This window comes from Strix uralensis, chromosome 17, assembly GCF_047716275.1.
Source record: "Strix uralensis isolate ZFMK-TIS-50842 chromosome 17, bStrUra1, whole genome shotgun sequence".
Lineage (NCBI taxonomy): Eukaryota > Metazoa > Chordata > Aves > Strigiformes > Strigidae > Strix > Strix uralensis.
In genome coordinates this window covers 3,601,417-3,623,289 of record NC_133988.1, presented here as the reverse complement: position 1 = coordinate 3,623,289, position 21,873 = coordinate 3,601,417, and the positions used below count along the sequence as shown (strand labels likewise).

Genomic DNA, 21,873 nt, shown 5'->3' with positions numbered 1-21,873 from the left:
CGGGCGTGAGGGCGCACAGCAGGCACACCACGGCGGCCAGGCGCCGGCCGGCCGAGGGGCCGCGGCCCCGCGCCTTGCGCCGCGCCGCCCGCTGCTCCAGCTCATCGCCCAGGCGGCGCAGGCGGGCGGCGACCAGGCGGGCGGCGGCCGAGGGCCGGGCGGCGCGGCCGGGGCTGCAGGGGCAGGGCGCGGGGGGGCCGCCGTGCAGCGCGCAGGGGCACATGGCTGCGCCGCCGCTCGCCGCCCGAGTGCCGCGGCGTGTGCGGGAGGGCGGGAGGGCCGGGGCGGCGGCGGGCGGGGGCCGGGGGGGGGTTACATCATCCCCCGCGGGGCGGCGCTCGGCCGCGGGGAGCGGGCGGGGGGGGACGGGGACAGCGGGGAGGGGGGGGCGGGGGGCAGTGTGTGGGAGGGGAGAGCGTAGGATGGGGGCGGCAGGGGGGGGATTGGGGGGCGGGGGGGGACGGGGGGACAGGGACTGTGTGGTGGGACGTTCTGTTGTCTGGGGATGGTGTGGGAGTTTGACGGGACGGCGTGGGACGGGGGGGCAGTGTGGGGATGGAGGGGACAGCGTGGGGATGGGGGGGGAAGTGTGGGATGGGGGGACGGCGTGGGGATGGGGGGGACGGCGGGGGATAACGGGCACAGGGTGCGGATGGAGGGAACAGCGTGGGATGGGGGGACAGTGTGAGGATGGGGGGACGGTGTGGGATGGGGGGGACGGCGGGGGGATGGGGGACAGTGTGGGGATGGGGGGACAGTGTGGGGATGGGGGGACAGTGTGGGGATGGGGGGAGAGTGCGGGGACGGAGGGAACGGTGTGGGGACGGAGGGAACGGTGTGGGGATGCAGGGGACAGGGTGGGATGGAGGGGACGGTGTGGGGATGCAGGGGGGCAGTGAAGGGATTACACAGAGCCGGAGGGGATTTCATCACCCAGAGCATTACTGATTCTGATCACATTTCAGGTGGCCGAAGGAGGAGTGCACAGCCTCCCCACCAGCCCCTGGGCACTGACCCATGGGGGTGCGGAGCCCCCCCAGCCGACAGAGCACTGGAGCAGGGCTGGGACCCCCCAGGCAGGACTCCCTGTCACCCATCAGCCCTGGGACAGCAGCGGGGGCTCCCTGTGGGGCAGGAATCACCCCAGGCTGGCCTGTTTCCCTCCTGCCTGGAAGGGAGGCTGCTGCCACCTCCTTGGCAGATCACCTGGGTATTGCAAAGGGCTCTAGGGAGACCCTCCTGGGGGTCACCTTCTTCACAACCCATCTACCCTCCCTGGAGCAGCCCCCTGTCCCACTCCAGGAGCAGCTCCTGCTCTGCAATCCCTCCACTGACAAAGCTCACCACGGTCTGCGTATGCACCCCGGGGAGATTCTCCTCTAAGTCCAAATGATTGTGTTGTAGGAAAAACAAGTCTTTTGTGGCGTTTCTACATACAGGAGTTCCTTCCCAAAATGAAGTAGTTCAGGTTTTTCCTGGAATCCAGAATGCCTGTTTGTGCTGGTTGGGTTTTGTAAACTGCACAGACAGCAACACTCTGCAAAGGAGAAAGAGCAGCAAGTGGCCGCTGAGGACGCTGACTGGCAGCAGCCAGAGGCGAACATGAGGGTGGAGGTACACTGGCACACACCTGAGAGAAGGGCCGCGCGTGTTAGCACGCCCACCAGTGCCCAGCGAGGACCAGCTGTCTGACTTAGACAAGTATCCCTTACCTGTTTTATTTCCCCAAGTGCTCCACAAAAGTTGTGCAGAAGACTTGGATACTTGTGGACTTTCCACTCTGCTGGGCAGCTGGACTGCTGGAGGCAATGGTAGCTCCGTGGCTGTGTTTCAGCGGTTGGGTTTTAGCCATCCTTTGAAACGCAGCCTTTAAGCAATAAGATGGGTTGATGCTGGAGAGGCGCAGAGGAAATGTTGTCTCCTCCCCAAAGCGCCACCAAAGCGGCAGCTCTTGGTCTGTGGTGGCTGCAGCAGGCGGGGGTGATTCGGGGTGCACTGAGCAGCGCAGCACATCTTCCCCAGGAGGTGTAATGGACATGGTATAAAGCAGAACCACCCCTGCCACAAGCTCTGGGTCAGACTTGGCCAACAAAATAAATGGAATAAACGGTCCGACCAGGGCGCATCACCCGGTGGCAGCACAACGCGCCTCTGTGCTTCCTCCGAGGGCAACGACCCCCTCGGCGGCCTCTCTTCTGGGAGCGGCTTTGCCCCCGTGGGGCCACACGGCCGACCACGGCTGGGCAGCAGCTGAGGGTTTCCCAGCAGAGCCCAGGCCCTCGCTCGGCCACCAGCGGCTTTCTGAGGCCGGGCCGTGGCCGCCGGGCTCCCAGGCCTCCATCCCGCCCCTCGTGTACTCGAAAGGCGCGGGCGGCCCCAGCACCGACACCCGCCTCGGGCCCACAAAATGGCGGCCGGCGGCCCCTGTCGGCAGCGCCCCGGCCCGCCCCGGCGGCCGTAGGAACCTTCGCGCGGCGGAACGCGCGGGCGCGGGGGCGGTTTCCGGGTCGGGCCGGCGGGAGATGGGCCGGGCCCGGCCCCGCCGCCATGGCCGGGGGCTCGGCGGAGCTGGAGCTGTTCCGCCGCCGCTGGCGGGAGGAGCTGGCGGGGGGCGCGAAGCGGCGACGGCGGGAGGCGGCAGCGGAGCAGCCCGCGGCGGAGCAGCCCGCGGCGGAGCCCGAGAGCCGTCATAGCGCGGAGCCGGGCGAGCCGGGCTACCTGGCGCTGGCCCGCGGCCTGCTGGACGGCGGCGCCTCGCCCGTCCCGGCCCGCCGCAGCCCGTCGCCCGCCCGCCCCGCCGAGGAGCCCGTGGGGGACGGAGGCGGCGATGGCGACGACCTGCTGGGGCAGCTCATCCGGGACCTGGTAGGGCTGCGCGGGCCCGGGGCTGCGCTCGGCTGGCGCCCGCCTGTGGCGGCCCCGGCGCTCTGCCGCGGGGTAGCGACCGGGGCGAGGCGCGGAGGGGGGGGCGCGGAAGTTTAGGGCTGGGGCCGCGGAGGTTTGGGGCTGGGCCCGGGAAGGGCCCGGCTGCGCCGCGTCTCGGACGGGGCGGGAGAGGGGGACGCGGAGTTTTGGGTTCCTGTAGGCTTGTGCATAACCTTGTGTCTTGTGCGTAACCTCCTCGTCTTACGAGGTTTTAACCCTCCGAAATCTACTTTATTTCTTATGAAGTGGTGCGGTTTTTTCTCTTAAAAAAGATTTGGTTGCTTAATCAGGGTATTTGATGCAGGTGCATTAATTAAGGATATCCTGCCTTGTGACAGAGTAGTAAGAAAACAAGTATTAATTCTTTATTTAAAGCAGTTAATTTGGAAATAGTTTTAAATACAGTTCTGAACCAGATAAAAGTTATTTTGGTAAATCCTCTAAATGCAATAGAGATTTTATTTACAGTGTAGGAAAACTAGGGGGGAAACCCATTTTCTTGCTTCTCACTAACCTAACTGTGACTAATTACTCTTTGCTTAAAAAAATTAAAAGGAACAGATTAAATTTCTGTCTGCAAGGCACAAATTAATCCATTTACAGAATTAGTGCTCCATTAGCACACAGGAGCCCAAATCTGTCTCGAAGGGGATGGTAGTATTTGAGTTTTGGATTCATTCCAGTAGACTTAGATAGGCTGGTGCTGAGTTAACGTTACTGCTTCCTTCGCAGCGGCGAGCACTGTGCTAAGGACAAGCTGTGTGAATTTTTAGGATGTAGGAAGGGAAGACCTTGATCTGTCTCTAATGCTAAAATGGCATTAGAACGGAATTAGGATGAGCTGCTGCTTGTGCTTTGCACGTGCTCATGCTTACAGTTTGACTATAAATACTCTTGCAGGTTAGTTTAAAAAAAAAATACAGCTGTTTTTTCTTTTCCTCCTTTTTCACGAGGGAGCTGTTGGTTCTGACTGTTGCATCTCTACCAGTCTGTCCTGATGATACCTTTGGATACGTGCAGACCAACTAGGTTCCGCTGCTTGGATGCGAGTCAACTCCAATTTGGAAGCAATATATTCATAGTGGTGCTGTGCCTGAGCTCATAAGCCTAGAGCTAATAAACCTTGCCGAATGGCTCATCTTATTTGTTTGGGCAGCGTGTTGCTCTAAAATGGTTATGCGGCTCCTGGATCCGAGCTGGTTCACATCTGGCCAGTTTGGGGTCTGTCTGCATGTGGCCGTGGAGATGTGCTCTCAGAGTTCCTTTTTATATTTTTCTTTGGTGTCCCCTTTGGAAATAGATGCAATTTAAATCACATGAAAACAAACAATCTTCTTGCAAATCCACAGCGGGGAGTGGAGCCAGTGATCCTCATGCAGAGGGAAAGGAAAAGGAGCTGTTTGTGCAGGAATATTGTGGATAAGGAGGGAGGGGAGCAAGAAGGTTGGCTGCACGTCCTAGTTTAAGTAACTTTAGAAAGAGTGTGATGTTCCAGTGTTTATAAACTGGTGCTGTTTAGCTAGAAAGACCTAATGGGACCATTGCCCATATTTGTGCTGTCTAAACACTTCTCTAGTGTAGAATACCTTTTGCATGAAAAACTTCCATACAACCATATTATACATGGTTTTCCTGTGCAACTGTACTTTAAATAAACCCAGCATTGCCTGTTTTTGTTACTTCATTGGTACTGCAAAGGGTCCAGGTTTAAATGAGTGGGGAGTAGTTGTAGAAGAGACCTACAGAGTAACAAAGGTATCAGGGCTAGAGAAGTGCTAAGGGGCAGGGGATGATCCTGATTCGGGATCTGCCAGACTTTCTGATGGCAAACAGTGGAGGTGGGTTTCAACTGAGCAGCTGATTTTGTGTATGGGCATTGATGGAGAGTGATCAGGTGTTCTGAAGCACCTTGGTGGGGTACAGAAACCAGGAAAAAACACTAGAGAGCAAGACTCCAAAATGGGTGACATAGAAATGGTCAGAATGGGCTGATTGTGCTCGCTGTATTAGTATAAAATTTTGAAATATGTGGATGGAAATGAGGGAGAGGACAAATCTTGATGCCATAACTGCAGGAAGAAGATTAAATAATTATGTAGTTAAACAAAAAACATCTAGGAAAAATGCATGTGCTGCATTTAGCTGTTTGATTAAAATGATGGATTCTTTGGTTTGAAGATTTTTTTTTTTGAGATACTTAATCAGTTAAAGCAGCAAGTCTTTCAGCACATTACATATTAAAAAGACATTTATATGTTGCTAATGAAAGACAGAAACAAACTGTAACATCATCTCCATTCAGTTTTATATCAAAATATTTGTTCATTTTCCATCGTCTGTATTTGAAATCTTGTAAGTGACATTAATGATGGGCATATGTCTCCAAAGTGCTTACTTGTCTGGTCTTATTGATGCTGAAACCTTAAACAAACTTTTTTGCTGGAACCTGTGTCTTGCCTTTCTCTGCCATCTGACTACAGATAAGCCTTATAGTTCTCCTCAATTTGTTTTTTAGCTCCACTTAGCCTTCTAATATTCTTTACCTGTCATGACTCAACAAAGAGTAGCTCGGGTACCTTCATGCCAGTGTGGTCTATCTGATGTTGTGCCATTACGGGAAGGAGAGCCAGAATGACTTCTGCCTTTTTTATGGAACTGTGATGGCTCTGAGGATAGAGTCTCCTTTCTTCATACTATGGTACCTTCTGTTACTATCTAGCTGTATGTTAAAGAAGCCTAACAAATTATTTTCTCTCTTTTTTTTTTTTTTTTTTTTCAGAATGAAATAAATGAGGTTCCTTTCTTTGATATCCAGCTGCCTTATGAACTGGCACTAAAGATATTTCACTACCTGGGCAAGACTGAATTGGGAAGGTGTGCTCAAGTAAGTGCTGCTGACAGTTTGCTTCTCTGATACCATGTAAAATTGGCAGAAATATTGAAGAAACAGTCAGGCACCTTGATGTAGGGGAGATGTGTGGTAGCCCTAGTAGCTCAGCTTATTGTGATTTTACTTATTGGAAATACTTCCAAAGCTGAATATTGAATAAATAATAGTAAATGAGCTGGATTTATAGCTTGCAGTTGAGTAGAGTTAAATAAAACATTTGTGGCTTGGACAAAACGGAAGCCTTAAAATTTAAAGTAAATACTTGCAAGGATCTTTTGATTTGAGGGAATGTATTTAGAAACAAGTGAGTGTCTTGCTGCGATATTTAGAACTCCTCACTTTGCAGTGCTAAGGACATGGCAACAAAGCCGTTCCTCCCACTTTTCAGTGTGTGACTTGAACCATAGAAATTGGAGTAGTAACTTTTTGTCTGTAGTAATTTCATGTGAGGCTAAATTCTTAAGTTACACTGACTTGCTCACCCCCTGCTCTGCAAGGGGTTTATGTTTTTCTTTGGTGATACTTTAAGATAATGGTTTTGCCAGTCTGTACTCAGACATGGTCCATAATTTATGTGTAGTTGTAAACTGCCTGTCTTTTCAAGTAGCTTTACTAACTTAAACACTCACACACACTTGACTACACTAAGGACTGTTCAGCCCAAGCTGTTGAGCCTCTTTATCTCCTTTCTTCACACACTGAATGATGAACTTCCTCTCTGAATGGATCTTCAAAACAAACTTAATTGGCAAGTGCTGATTACCCTGTGAAATAGAGTAGAATGTTGTGGATATTCATTGCCAACTTCTCCCATGGTCACTATTTAGTGTTTCATGATGGTGTTGATTGAACTTTTATGTACAAAGCACATCTTTCAACTTAACAAAAATCCAACCAAAACCATTTTTTGTGTTACACTCGAACCATGCCCTGGAGTGTTTGTAAGAGAAAGAAATGCTAACGTGTAAAATTTGAAAAGTGACGGACAGGTTATGGCTTTGTTGTGGAAGGTAAACTAGACACAAGTATTACCCCAATGGCACATGCATTTAAATGATATTGGGCTTTTAATGTTCAGTATGAGTAAGTTATAGTGTTAAATAGCTACAGGTGGTTATTGCTTAAATCCTTGACTTGCTAATGCCTTTTAGGAACAAGGACTGCTAGAAGAAAAATAATTCCTCTTGCAGAGCTGCTGTTGCAGAGGAAAAAATTCTCCAGGATTATTTGTTTGGTGCTGTCCAAGAGACTGTGAAGCTTTCAGATATGCTCGAGTTTCTGTCATTTGAGGTAGAGATATGCGATCAGTAAAGGCTGCATCCCATGAAATAGAACAGGGTGCATTTTTGAAGTGGATTACTTCAGGGTTATACTTTCTCTCTCTTTCTTTTTTTTTTTTTTTTTTCCCCCCCCTTTGGCATGATCAATTTACCTCATGGCATAGTAAAAAGATTGGCTGATGAAGGGCTGCTGCTTTTCTCTGTGCTTGGCCTGCACTTGATTTCTGTCTTGCTCGCTTTGGTTTTTAACTTGAACCTGTTCTCATAAGATGTGTTTTAACACTGAGAAAATTTTCCACATTTCTCATTCACCTTCTCAGACTGAGTCAGTTGGTCCTACGTGGCAGCTGACAGGTAGCTGAGCAAATGCCCAGTGTTTTACAAGGCTTTCAGAATGAGATGAATATCCAATGCTTTTAGTGCAGAGCTGGCTTCTTTTTAAGTGTTCAAATAAAAAGCAAAGCAATAAAAATAAATACCATTTTCATTTTTCTCTTGGTGATTGTGTTTTTGAAGGGGGGGAAGCCCTCTTCTGTTAAATGGAAAGCCCTGCTGCTTTACAGTGTTACCGTAGAAAGGTTTTTTTTTTTTATTAAGGCACCTTGGGATTTTAGTGAAATCGGGCCAGTTAGTGGAATTGGCATCACGAACTATGTGAGTGCCTTTGGAGAAAACCTGTTTGCTTAGTTCTTCATGCCAAATTGGTAACCAACTAACAGTAAAGTAGCCTGACTGCGGAGCCTCTTTGAGATTTAATCACACCACAGACTGCTCCGGAGAACTTTAATTTCACCCTGATATTTCACCCTCCCCTTCTTCCCTACAGCTTTTCTTTGATTTTTTGGAATTAGTACTATAAAACACACGCTATCTGTATGGCACTTGAAATACAAAAGCCATGTGCAGCATGTAAATTAATGGTGTCACCAGTTCTTGAGCTCTGGTGGGTTTGCAGTAGTTGTGCAATATTCAGTAGCATCCAGCAGAGACCAGTCCCTGTTGATACCCAATGTTTATAATTCAAGGAGAAGGGTATCCAGAACTTAATGTGTCCACAGAACAATCCAGAGTAATGACAAAATTTTCCTTCTGCTTTATGCCAGCCCTTTGAGCACCTTTTGATTATGTTCTGACCATTGAAAGAAATATTGTATGCTGTGAGCGACTCTCTTGTGACTTCTGTGATGAGCGGGTTTGAGAACAGTCAGTCCTTCCTCCTGGTCTGATGTAGAGGGAAAAGAACAGTCGCTTGGGGCACCACAAGTATGACAAATTGAAATGCATCAGAAGTTCTTCTGTTATTTGGGGCTGATACTGCAGATACCTGCAGTTAACTTTACTCGTGACCTAAGGACCTGGCCTTTAAACTGTCAGCTTTGTGATAAGGTGATGTGTCTCATATATGAACTTTTCTGTATACTTACAGTTGTTACTGCTTCCTAGTAAATACCAGAGACTGCATAAATTGCGTTTTGTGGTGTGAAATACTTCTCGACAGTATGTACTGAATTATGGCAATGCTAAGGCAGTTTTATTTCTGAACAAATCAGTGGGAAATTGCCTTGAACTGTTAGTATTTTTATCTGGGAGATTGTTTAGAAATGTTTACCAACACAACAATTGTGTATGTGTCTAGGACAAAGGAGACTTTCTAGGAATTTAAGAATGAATTGTCTTGCATAAATCAAGAATTTCAGATGCTTGTCTCTAGAGCTTCTGGAATTGACAAACTGTTAGGCTTTTAGTATTTATACATTTTAAAAAAGAAAATCTCGTATATTTGTTGAGCGTACTTTTGCATCAAGGTTGCATATGGGTAAAAGTAATCATCCATCCTCCTCATAGTTCAGAGAGATGGCAGAGAAACGGATGGATAAGGGTATCCTGGGCTCAGGATGAGGCTTAAAATAACGTTATGGCTGTGAATTGAAAAGATGAGCAGCTTCCACCTGGTGTGGCTTCCATCTGAGTGGCTTTGGATTAAATACTATTTGGCGCTACATATTGTACTGAATTGAAAGTCCAGATATTTCTAATTGATGGCCCTGGCTTCAGTAAGTGAACCTTGACTATGTCTTTGTGTGTCTAGGGAAGAAAATAAACCTAATGAAACAAAGACAGTTATCAGATGGAGAGGGATGAATAAACCTTCATTAGGATTTGAGCCAGTTGATTTAGATGGGATTAGAAGAAATTTAGGATTTGATGGAAGAGGTGGGGTTTTTTTGGGGGGAAAAAAAAATCCTCCAAAGGCAAAACCAAATAGCAAAACCTGTATCAGTGAAAGCCTTTGAAGTCCTTCAGAACATTATTACTTGCTGAACTCTAAGATACAGAACTGAGCCTGTGTGGAGCTCAGGGGAAACCAAAGTTTCTTTGCTGAGAACAGTTGAGAACTGTAGTAAAAAGATAATAGGAACACTAAAGACAAAATTAATTTGGGGGCTCTACATAAACAACTCTGTAAGATGTTGTCATTGATCATTGTTGGAATTTCTGCATAGTGTAGATTTGGAAATAATTACATTTGTAGTTTAATAAGAGCTTTGCACGTCTCAGCTACTCTCCAACAAGCAGAATGTATGGGTGTGTATAAATAAAGCTATAATGCTCTGACTTTAGGGGCCTCACCTGAAACTCTAAGTCAAGCAGATCTAATAAAGTTGACTTCAAGCCAATGGCTGGTTTTAATGCGGCAGCTCACAGTGGTGCTGTAAAGTGAAATGCTTGAGACTCTTTTATTAGAGATTTCTTGCAGCTGAGGCTCGCTCAGTGGGGCTTTTACAAGGGATTGTCATGCCAGTTTTGGTGCATTAAGAAAAGGCTGCATTAGGGACCCTTTGGAAATTCATGCTTGTAAAGCAGCAGGATTCGATGTAATTTGATTTAAAAAAATCATAATAGGATAGGATCTTTATTCCCCTTGAATGTTTGTTCCTGAAAGTTGAAAACGCAGTCTAAATTTTATGTAGTGTGTTGTCGTCCCCCCCCCTTTTTTTATTTTTACTGTCTATAAAATGCTTTTAAGACCTTGAAACTAGAAAGGTCTGTACAACATTGTCTATTTTGGCAAACTCCAAAGGTGTGGGGGTTTTGTGTGTGGTTTGTTTTTTGGTTTTTTTTTTTTTTTTTTAGAGCAAGGCAAAAGTTGGTGTAGTTTGGCTTTGTTTACTTCTGCTTGTGCATTAGCCTGTCCCCTCAGTGTCAGCAGAAACGTGCTGTGGTTACGGGAGGGGGGCAGAGCTGCCATTGCTGTTGGCTGGGCTTGGCCGGGGTGCTCAACTCCTGCAGAACAGCTGCTTTTTTTGTGTGTCAGCAAAAAGCTGGGTGGGTTTTTTCCTTTGAGCAATAATACGTGGATTTATATTACTTTAAAATCAAATTGAGAGCAAATTCACCACTAAACTGTAATGGTTTGAAATTTGGATTGCTTTTGTTTGTTTGTTTTTGAACTTCCTGAGTGTGTCCCTGTAGGGACAGGAGCATTCAGCACTGTTGGTTTTGGGTTTTTTTTACAGGATGATGTATAATCCTAGAGAAGAGTCGGTGCTGTTTCTGTCATTTGTAAGGCATTATGATTGCCCTATCCAGGTTGTTTTCTTTGTCTGATGATGGAAGGGGATTGTATGTCTGCTAGTTTGAATTGAGGTCTTTTGGTGAATAACTACAACATTAGCTCTGCTGGACTTGGATATTCCTGTTTGAGAGCTGCGCTTATATGTAGGTATCAAATCATAAAGCATGTGCAGCTTACTCAGTCCACCCCCCCCCTTTTTTCTGTCATATTAAACTTTTTTTTTCCCTTGGAGGAAACGGGTCATGAGATGTCTTATGATGCAATTCTTGATTTCCTACTGGGATGTTGGTTTTTGAGAGCAGTAATGATACGTGTGTGTCTTTACAGCAGGACCAAGAGGCAGCACAGTGTAAACACAATGGCTAGTAGCTTCAGAAAGTGTTCAAGGGGAGATCTAGGCTGTGCATTGGAGAGCATGCTGTCCACTGTTTGGGGACTATATAGTGTGTAAGGAGGTTTGGGACCATGCGTGTAAGATGGTTTTGCACACCCAAGGGGACGTGTAAGACACAAGGGTCGTGTTGACGGGTGCTTTCTGGACCTTAGCTGCTTTCTCCCTGCACTGCTGTGGGTGTTTTGGTGGGGCTGATCTTGGCCTGATGCTGCATTAATACAGCAGGCTAAGGGACGCTCTTCCAAGTCATCACATGTAAAATTTTACAGATCATGTTCCAAACTTGGAGATTACTTGATTTATTTAAGGGGGTGTGTGTGTTGTTTTCCTATCCTCTCTGTAAGTCTCACTGCACACTTCATTGCTCCAGTGGCTTGTGTTCAGCATGGACTTCTTGCAAATCTGTACCAGCCAAAAGGATCTCGTGCTTTCATTATTCCTCACGATACATAATTTTGTGAAGCTATACTTTGTATTTGAAAGCTGTGGTTTTAAGACATCTGAAGCAAGGTGTGTGTGGTAATGACAAAATACAAAGGAGATTAATCTTATAAAGTGGAGAACAAGTAATAGTTCATCTTACAACGTGGCACAGGGAGATGAATCTGTGTGTAAATGTGGGACAAATGGCAAGTAAACATGAAGAGATGGTCCTGTGAGAGTTTGTATCAGTGGGAGACCTAGATTCTTGGTATAAGCTTGGGACTGAAATGGTTGTTAGATGCATAATTGTAAGTTGCAAAAAATGACGTCAGTCTGAGAACATTTTTTTAATCTTTTGGAAACAGCGTACAATTGATTGCTGCTTTCACTGGTAGCAGTTTTCACTGGTTACATCTGTTTTTTTAAATTAAGAATTACAGAGAACAAATGCTACTTAAATTGGCTCTTACCTCTTGAATCTTTAATTCTAAGCCCACAATTGATTATGATGAAGCTGTTCTCTCTGAAATGGACAGCAACTTGAGGCTACTTGAAAAACTTAATAATTCATTCCTATTTATGCCTACTGTAATACAATAGGTTATAAATGACTCATGTCATACACCTAATCAGGCATTGTCGGTAGAACTTTAGAGATATGGTGGTGTGATCTGAGAGGTTTTCTGAGCTACAAATATGAAAATAAATTCATATTTTTGCTCTAAACGTACAATGCTGTCTTAATTGTTTTCTTGCTTCTCCTCCCTTCAAAATTTTCTAATACTCTGATATTTCAGGTTGACAGTGTGGCCAGTAAACACTGGTGTCCATGTTGCGTGGAGTTTTAATGGAGTAGAAACTCAGTTATTTTCAAAAGAATACACAGAAAAGAAGCATTTTGTTAAAAGACTGGGTTTATTATACTCTCAGTGGTATAAAGTGTGAACAAATGCATTTGTTTAGATAAGAATTTAGTCTCAGCGCAGGCAATGTATTGATTTATATGTGTGTATTTCACATGTTATTTAAATCATTTTATAAGATATCTAATTTTTACTTTATGCTATATATATAAAAATTTGATTTCTAGGTCAGCAGGACATGGAAAATACTTGCAGAAGATGAAGTGTTGTGGTACCGGTTGTGCCAACAGGAAGGATACCTATTAGATACGAGCATCTCTGATCGTTCCTGTTGGAAGCTCGCCCTCAAAAACTGCCGTGCCAGAGAGCGCACTTTGAAAACCAACTGGAAGGTAAAAGGGAATTTCTTTAATGGGATCCAGATGCTCTAGAAAAATGGGAATCTGGTTCAAGCAAGTGGTAGTGAAAAGTTGGTCTTGTGTATTGCAGCTTCTTTTTGCCCGTTAAAAGGGGAAAGCTGCTGAAGGATTTATGAGACCTAGCCCTAGCTGTAATACCTTTTTTTCCCCAATGACTAGTTACTTTTGGGAGTGAGTCTTTCTGTCTGCTATGCTACTCCACTGGCTTTGGTGAAAGAGAGACATTTATGCTTCAGCCATCCCTTCATAATGAGAATCAGCCTTGAAGATGAAGGCTCCATCCCCTGCTCACTACATATCCTGGCTAAAAGAAAGCTGTAATTTTGTTGTTGTTGTTGTGATAGTTGTTTCTCTACCTAAAGATTATGAATGATAATGAAGAGTGATAGCTTCTTTTTCATTTCTGTCTGTAAAAAATTCTAGGCGGCAAGCATAAAATAGATGTGTCTTCTCTCTCAGCTGCACTGCAACTTGTCAGCAGCAATAGCAAAGCTCGGAGTTTCCACGAGGCTGCAAATTAACTTGGTCGATGAATGTATTGCAATACTAACACCATGTCTTGTCTTTCTGTGCAGAACCGTATCGGTGGTGTGAGCCAGCTGCAATATGAGCTGGGAAAAATTCTTTGTGATGTACATTCTTGCGATGGAGTTGTTATTGCTGGGTGAGTATGAGGTTGTGTAATGCTCACTTAATCTTCACTGTTGGAAATCTCATGTACTGCTTTTTAACAAATTCAAAAGAAGCACCTGTTTGAGGCAACGTGAATGAATTTTTCTGACCGCAGTTCCTTTGTGGGTGAGGTAGATTGTCCTTAAAATGACTGATAATCATGGTTATCTACAAGTCATTTCAGCAGTGCAGATTTTTACTGTGCTATTCAAAAAGCCATCTCATGTACATGTACTCCCTGTAAAGACTATAGTACTTTCTCAGGAACTGTATCTATTGTTTTCCTGTGGAAGCACCCAGAATGTATTCAGTATTGAATACATCTACTGAAAAATGCTCTTTTGATTATTTTTTTCCATAAAAATCTCTTAATCACAAGGATATTTTTGTGTGCTGTGGCAATATATGCTGAAATGCTTTTGAATGCTCTTGGGCAACTGAGAGCAGAAATCTAAACTAGCAGACGGCAGGAGCGAGAGTGGAATTTTAATATTTTATTCATTTGGTTTTGTGTTTTATTAGCTGCTCTTTCACTTGTTTTACTTCTGCATTTGGAGGTCTCCCTTTCTATTCTCTCTGCCATCCTATTCGCTGACTATTGCTTCTCTTTCTACGCTTTCCATGCAGTGTTTTTGCTGCTGTTATTGGTTGCGTTATAGCAATGAAAATGCTTCTGTGGAAGAGCTGTGTAGTCTGTGACCTCTAGAGGGACAATGCCACACAGCGGTTCACCTAAACAGTGGCCATAGAAAGAGGCTTTAAGAATTTGTGTGCCTGGGGTACCACAGATCTTACAGTGACTAGTGCCTGATGTTGAGACTTCCTTGAGCCACCAATAAGACACTGCAGCTCCCGCCTGCTGTGGTCTGCAGCTGGGATCCAGCTCTGCAGATAGCAACCCAACTCCTTTTGTGCCCTTCAGCTTGGGCAGTGTGTTCCCTGGCCTTGGCTAGGCATCTGCACTACTGTATCCGTTCCACTGTCTCTAATGAAACCTCCTGTACTTTTTTGGGAGCCAGAAACCCCAGTTGTCTCCATGCTGCTGCCAAAACCTCCAGCTCTTCTTTTTCTTCATTTTCTCCATTGTGTTTATATCCAAACATGCAATATATAGAAGGTAGGCAGAATAAATTAAATTTCTAAAGAATTAATAAACAAAGGATATTAATCCTACATATTAAACCTCAAAAAGTTCATATTTTAGCTTGATGTATTACGGAAGTTGGGTTTATGCACAATCTTTTCATATCGATTCCCCAGTTCCTCCAGTATCTCTTGATTCTTGTGGTGAGTTTGCATCAGTTGGCATGGTGAAGAGAGGTGGTGCCATTAAATAATTTAGGTTCCTGAAAGTTTCATGAAAATAGGTGAGCAGATAAGAGACCACTGAGGGAAAAGCTGCACATGTATATCCATTAGGATAAGCAATGTTCACTCAAATCACTTTTCAGTAATTTCCCTTCTCTGAGAAAATGAATTTTAGTAATGAAGTATCTTTTTATAAAGCTGTGAGCATATATTTGATGAAACAACATGGGGAAATCAGAGTTCAGCTGTTTGACTCTGCCTGGTTAGTAAATAAAATGTTTAGAATATTAGAACACAAAAGTTATATTACTTCCTTTGCTGTTTACTACTTGCCCTTTGCTCTGCTTGGGTAGCTTGAGGTCTCTGAAAGCATCTTTTAAATTGCTGCAAGTAGAAAACTATTCTGTGAATCTTGCCCAAAAGAAGACAAATTTGTTCTGCCAGTGATGATTGAAGTCTGCAAGACAGTAGCACGCTGTTGCACCTGCCAATAATATCTCATGGTAACTATCAAACAAGACAGACCTAAAGTTATAAATGTATTAGCAAAAGAAAAGTCAACATATAAAATCTCCAAGGACATTAGCAAATTGTGCAGGCAAATACTTTGTTATGTGCATTTGGTAAGTATTTAGGATAGGTAGATTGAGGAATTTATTGGGGTTTTGTTTTTTGGTGGTGTTCCTTTCTAAATCCAAAAAATAACCCTTCTAAATCCAAAAAATAACCCTCCCCTTTCTCTCCCAGCTTATAGTATTGTACTTAATGGCTTTCAAATTTGTCATAAAAGTGTAATGAATCTGGTGATCAATAGCTAGCTGTTGCATTCTTTCAGTAGTGCAGAAGTAATTTAATAGCTGAGGTTAACAGAAGTCAATTTTCTTCTCAGTATAAATATCAATTATCTGTTACATTTAATGATTATATCTCCAGTTTTGCAAACACTTATGTGCTTAGCTTTACATGTGAATAATCATAGATTACAGTGAGACTTGGATGTGCATAAAGCTAAACTGATGTGTGACTTTGCAAGACTTGAGAAGTTGGTGATGATCTTAAGGCTAATTTTGTGGATGGAATTTCCTAGGGTTTTTCGAAGCAGTAGCTTGTGGCATCATTTACCTTTCTTTCTTCTACGGTCAGGTTGCTGCACTGGAGAAAAACAGGGCCACTCAGTTTTTAGCAGGTTTTTTGATGTTTGCCTTTGGGGAGCAGCTGCAACACTGGCTCAGCTCAGTCAGGCCAGCCAGGCGTTACACTCTGTCTTTAGAGCTGGAAACTGTGGCAGTGTATAGCAGCTGCTCCCTGGTTTCAGGACATTCAGCTCAGGATCTTGGGAGATCAGAGAATGGTTGTAAAAATCACAAAAAGGTGTGGAGAGAGAGGCTCTCCAGCAGAAATGCTGGGGCTGTTGTGTATTGGGAGTCTTGGAGCAAGCCTGGGAACAATCTTAACTTGATTTGACTCTGGGCTGTGATAGACCTGATAGTTCTTCACTATATTGCTTCATACTCTGATGGAAAGTGGAATGATTTTTATTTCAGTTGCTGTAGAGCTTTTTTTAAATCTTTCTGAAAAGGAATTTGTACAGGTTGTGGGCAGAGTGACTAAGCCAGCAGCTACCAGTGTGATAGAGAGAGGCATAGTTTGCCAGAACCTGTTCAGGAGCAGATCTCTTTGTTAACTTTGTGTAAGGAAGCAAAGATAAACTATACCTCTCCCTTAGAGAAATGTACCTATTTCATGCACTCTCCTCTGTTTTCTCCACGCTGCTGCCAAAGCTCAAGCCAGAAGATGGCAGAATATCAAGGATTGATTAAGTGCAACCTGAGCTGCGAGTTGAAGGTGGCTGCTAGCAGCTCCTCTTTCTCAGAGCGCCTTGCATTTACTGGCTGACATCAGATAATTCAATCTGGCCTGCATGCAGAGCATCTTGTGTTTATCATTAAAATTTCATCCCAGCGGTTACGATGCTTGTTTTCTGGGTCAGACCTTGAATCCCTTTTCATTTGAGACAGCGGTGTTTGTGGTTACCTCACTCCCAATCAATGTTGTATTCACCAGCCTTTCTACAGTTACATGTCTCAGAGGATCTTCTTTAAAGGGATGTTGTCCTCCCCCCTCTCCATATTCAATTCAAATGTAGTTTCGTCTTTTAAGTCAGCGTTTACTTAAAACAATTATATGTCTGCTCGCTTGGCTTTTATAAATTACTACTGGTGATTAGGTTCACTGTACCTAATGCTGTTGTATGTTTGGTTTCAGTACAGAATGCCTGGATTTCTTCACCTTCTGTTAATAAAATATTACTCTTCTTTTTAAAGCAAGTGCATGTTCAGACAGTGAAGTTACTACTTTTTTTTTTTTTTTTCCTTGGCAGTGTTGACAGCCGCACTGATGGGCATTTGTAGTCAGAGGTTAGGTCCTCCTGGAGATACCTATCTCGGAGCATGCATCTGGTCCTTGTTTGAACTGTGTTGTCATTACACGATGGATCCTGTGGTGTAACATGTCCGTGCATGCTGTGAGACTGACAGCTGTCTGACTGGCTCTGTGTGAAATGCTCATGCGTGGCTGTCCTTGAACTGTGTGGTAAACTTGCCTTGTGTTGGTGGCAATCACCTTGCCTCACAACACACCCTGTAAAACCACACCAAGTCTGCTGTGAGTCAGGGTGATGTTTTACTGAGCATTGTGTTAACTTCTTTGTGCTTGCGGGAAGGGCACTGTTGCTTTACTGCTGCTGTTTGTAGCTCTGAAAGCTTCCCAGATGAAAATAAACAGAAGAGATCCAGACTCAGACCACCCTTCCAAAGATTCAGAAATATAAAGGTATCTGCTTTTGCTTTCTTCAGTTTTTGTTGACTGAAGAAAGAGTGGTAGACTGTTAGTGAAAAGCTTACATAAATGGAGATTTAAGGGCATGCCTCTGCTGTGCCACAGAGACAGATCTAGCAGATGCTGCGTGGAGTCCCTGCACCTCTCACAGACTAGGCTGGGAGTCAGCCCATGGTTCTTCGCTTTACATTTTAACCTCAGACATTTTCCTCTTTCCCTCAGTAAGTACTGTCTTCTTTCCTAGAGATGTTCCTTTCTTGAGTTAGGGCTAGTGAGATTCATCTGCTCACAGGTTTAGAGTGCCTCTAAATCAACAGATTAACACTTCCTCCCCTTCCAGGGTGGAGCACACCTGGTGCAGATGGTATTCCTCCAAGTGATGTTTGATAAAGGCAATGAGAAGCAGAAGAACAACTTTCTAAATATCCTGTGTAGTTAGGGGAATCATCTGTTACAGAGGTAGTGATACGTTTCGATTCTCTCATACTGAGAAATAAATGCACTGAAATAATTTTCATAGAGTTGTCTTTGTTCTGAAGGAGTCTTATGGGAGTTACAGTTTAAACACTGCAGCACTTTTGAACATTTTGGGCCTTTCAGTTTAAGTCATTATGAGCCACATACAGACATATAAGCAGCTGCTACTATATGGTAGTTTTCTTTGTTCTCTAGGATCACCTCCCACTCTGCTTTCCTCTTGCTTAAAGGTGACCTGCAAATGACTTCTTAAAAAAAAATGGGCTCTTTTTAGCTTCATAATGATGTGTGAAACTAGCCCGAAAGGCTTGAAAACACTTTTCTGCACTTTTAAAAACTTCATGTCAACTCTCATCTAATTTGTTTTTTTTGCTATAGGGCTTGTGGGTTATTCTCAAGGTATTTATTATTAGCTCTTGCATCTTAATTCAGTGTGCAGACCTGAGGAAACCAAAATATTAATTAGTAGTGAAAATGAATAAAAGTTAACAAACTAAAGTCTTAAACAGCCTGAATAAACCCGTCTTACTTAATTGCTTAAATTTCTCTTGTATAATAGCACAACTTTGATAGGTTTCTCCCTCCCCTCCCAGTGACTGAGAAATTTAAAACAAAGCAGTGAGGAGAAGGTAAAAATACTTGCCTTTTTCCTTCAACCTTCCCCAAACCTTTTGTTCTCTTCGCTCATTCTCATCATTGTTAAGAAGCAATAAGTGTCAGACCTTCTTTTTCTCAAGTGAGTCACCTTTAGGAGGGTTGAAAACAGGATGACATCATGAGTTCAGAGGGGTCGGATGACAAACTACGGGAGTTAGGTAAGGTTGTGTTAAGTGACAAGCACGTTGGCTTCTCTGTCATCTCATGAAAAAGAGCCTTTCAGGTGAAACCGATAGTAGAAGCTTGATACTGATTCTTTGTGAAAGATGCTTTTCCAGCCTGCCTGGCCATTAAACTATTGGTTTACCTGTAGGGTTTGCTGGATGCAGAGGAACGTGTTGTTGCAGTGAGATGCGCTGTGTGCGTAGTGATGCCCAGTATTCTGAAGTCACAGTCGTTATTTTTGAGCTTGTAAAGCCTGGTTTTCTACTGAGGCCAGACAAACTAGGAGGATGCTTCTTTCTAGTAAAATTCTTGACCACTTCATTTTCACTGTTTTTGCAGCCTATCAGGCTCTGGGCTGTTGCCATCAGTGCCTGGAGTTCAGGTGATACTTTTCCTCTCTGTTGTTTGCAGTGTGTTGCAGTTTGTGTTCCTTCCAACATGTAAACGTATCAATTTACATCATCTTCAAATGGTGTTTTCTTGCCTGTATCTGAAACTGGAACCATCGTTTTATCTGTTGCATTATGTGTTTGTCCTTTGTGAAATAATAGGGCTGATGGACCAGATCCTTCCCAAATTGCATCATAATTCCTCTTGAATTCTTTTGAAAAAGATGATTTTTTTTTTTTTTTTTTTTTTCTCCTGCCATGGCAGTAGCCTTAGGCAGTACCCACAGTAATATGTTTCTTTAGTCAGAGCAACTGGTTTAATTAATGGGCCTGGACTGGAACCTTGATCTAAATGATGGGAGATTCTTGGCCTTAAAGAATTTACTAGAGACAGTTTGGCTTTCTCTAACTTCTGGTTTTTTTAAGTGTTAGTTAAAATGTTTTGCCTACTATTTAACCCTTTGGCTTGCTTCTGTTCCCTTAGTATGACATTTGCATGTACTTAAAATTAATAAGAAGGTGAGGCACTCAGAAGTACTTAGGGTGGCAAAATGTTTTATTTTGTTGCAGAAACAGTGTTAAGCTGCAGAACTGCACGCTATTTCCAGCAGCTTAACCCACGTTCTAGAGCTATGATTTCCTAAATCAGGCCTTAAGAATGATGGTATAAGCTCTCTGCAGCTCAGTTTCTGTGAGTGGTCCACAGATGGATGTGGGTTGATGAGTTGGAAAGACAAGTTCCCAGCAGAAGCGTTTGGGAACCGATCATAGGGATGCTCAGAATGTATTTCCTACATGTTAAATCTTAAAGTGTTTCCAGATCCATTTTGGTTGAAGTTAGTCACTTTTTTCATAGCTGCACTTGTATATCAGGCAACCCAAAATAATGTTCAGATGAAATCAGGGACGTGGCTTTTCTACTTCATGTTCTTCTACCAGTGTTTGGATTGTTTCAAATGCTGGTTTTGGTTTACCATCTGTATTTTCTCGTATTTTATGATGTAGCTTTCTGCCACGCTATGTAATAGGAGAAAATTTTCTTCTTTGTTTCATTTGTATTTAATCTTTTTGTCATTGTGTTCTATTTATATACCTTTCTGCCATATAAAGTAGTTCTTCACTCTGACGTTGCTGTTTGTTTTTACCAAGCCCTTCCCTTAAGAAATCCCTTAGCCAAGCTACCTGTTGGATATATATATGTAGTGGCAATATCAATGTCTCTAACTGGAGGTGAGTACACAGGAAGGCTTGGGAACTTTTACCTCTTTCATCCAGCCTTATTCTGTGAGGCATCTAACACTGTGGCAAATGTATCGAAGCAGTCCATCGTTATCCCTCGCTTCAGAGAAGAGCTGTGGGTCTTAATGTTGAGTATGAAGAAGGTAATAGTCTGTTTAATATCAGTATTGTGTGTTGTGATTGAGGTATCTTGCAACTTGCAATGTTTATGATGAAGAGGATTTTTGAAATTGAACATTATGAATTACCACTGTTGTACTTGAGCCTTATAGTGAAGATGAAGCTTAGGAGGAATTTGAACCAACTTAAAGGCATTTGGACTTGGGTTTGCATGTTTAATTGGACCTTATTCTTAAGCCTACTGAGGGGGTCACTGACTAGATACCACATGAAGGACTGGTTAGTTGCTTTTGGTGGAATAAGGATGAAAGGTCTGAGATGCTTGTTGCAGCAAGACGATGAAAAATACTCATTATTTTACTTGCTTATCAACAGGCACCCATTTCAACAGAGCTATTGCTAGAGATTGTTACTTGAGCAAAATTCCTGCTGACTTCAATAAAACGCATTGACATTGTAAGGACTTCATAATAAGATCTTTTGAGTATTAACAGATGGTCACTGACTGCCTGAAACAAAGTTGTTGGGGTTTTTTTTGTTTTGTTGATCACCGCAGGTATCTGGAAACTGAACAGACTTTGCCTTCTGGAAATCAAACCTGACTGTGAAACAAAGTTTTTCCTTTCTCCTTCTTTTTTATTTTCTTGCTACAAATTCTTTAGAGAAAATACTGAAAATGTAGACTGATTTCTGAAGCATCTTATCAGGAGTCTTTGGTGTTCAGACCAACTTAGTGTAGTTAGACTTGCCCTGGAGTGGTGTGCTTGAGGCAGCTGACAAAATGGACTGACACCAGCATCCTGCCTGTTTCAAGAGAAACCCAGCGACAGTCTGGTTGACCTGCTTGTTTGAAGTGAAATTCTGCAGTGCCAGCAGTAAGCAAGCCATCAAGGAAAGCAGTTTGTCTTTGCTGCTGCCATGGACTGAATGAGTAGAGTCTCGACTGTTTTGAAAATGTTCCTGTTAACAGTTTTTCTTTTGTGTATTTGTCAGTTTATATATTAGTTGCAGTTGTACTTTGCACAAACACTAATTAGACAGCCATCAACACTCAGGGCCAAAGGCTTACTAACAATGCAACTGTGATAGCAGTGTCTTAATTGGTTGAGTATAATTGTCATTAGGCAACGATAAAGACATCTGGGGCTCTGGAGAGAGATCAGCCTCCCCCTCCTCCTCTTCCCCAAATTTGTTCTGGCTATTGCTATCCAACACGGTTGAGCTTTTTCAGATGAGA

The 21,873-nt window shown here is 43.8% G+C and overlaps 2 protein-coding genes across 3 annotated transcripts in view; one reads left to right on the top strand and one right to left on the bottom strand.

The window, feature by feature from the left end:
- Window positions 1-25: 25 nt before the first annotated feature.
- HRK (harakiri, BCL2 interacting protein) lies at window positions 26-223 on the bottom strand (the record flags this gene model as incomplete). Its single annotated transcript, XM_074886930.1, has 1 exon — window positions 26-223. A coding segment is annotated over exon 1 (198 nt), but the record flags the coding sequence as incomplete, so codon positions are not given.
- Window positions 224-2,535: 2,312 nt separating this feature from the next.
- FBXW8 (F-box and WD repeat domain containing 8) overlaps window positions 2,536-21,873 on the top strand; it is a 51,760-nt gene continuing 32,422 nt past the window's right edge. For both annotated transcript variants that reach the window (XM_074887642.1, XM_074887641.1), the window contains exons 1-4: window positions 2,536-2,865; window positions 5,705-5,809; window positions 12,580-12,744; window positions 13,347-13,435. In XM_074887642.1, coding sequence (XP_074743743.1) covers window positions 2,548-2,865; window positions 5,705-5,809; window positions 12,580-12,744; window positions 13,347-13,435 — 677 coding nt within the window. In that variant the 5' untranslated portion in view covers window positions 2,536-2,547. The remainder of the gene's footprint in view (window positions 2,866-5,704; window positions 5,810-12,579; window positions 12,745-13,346; window positions 13,436-21,873) is intronic.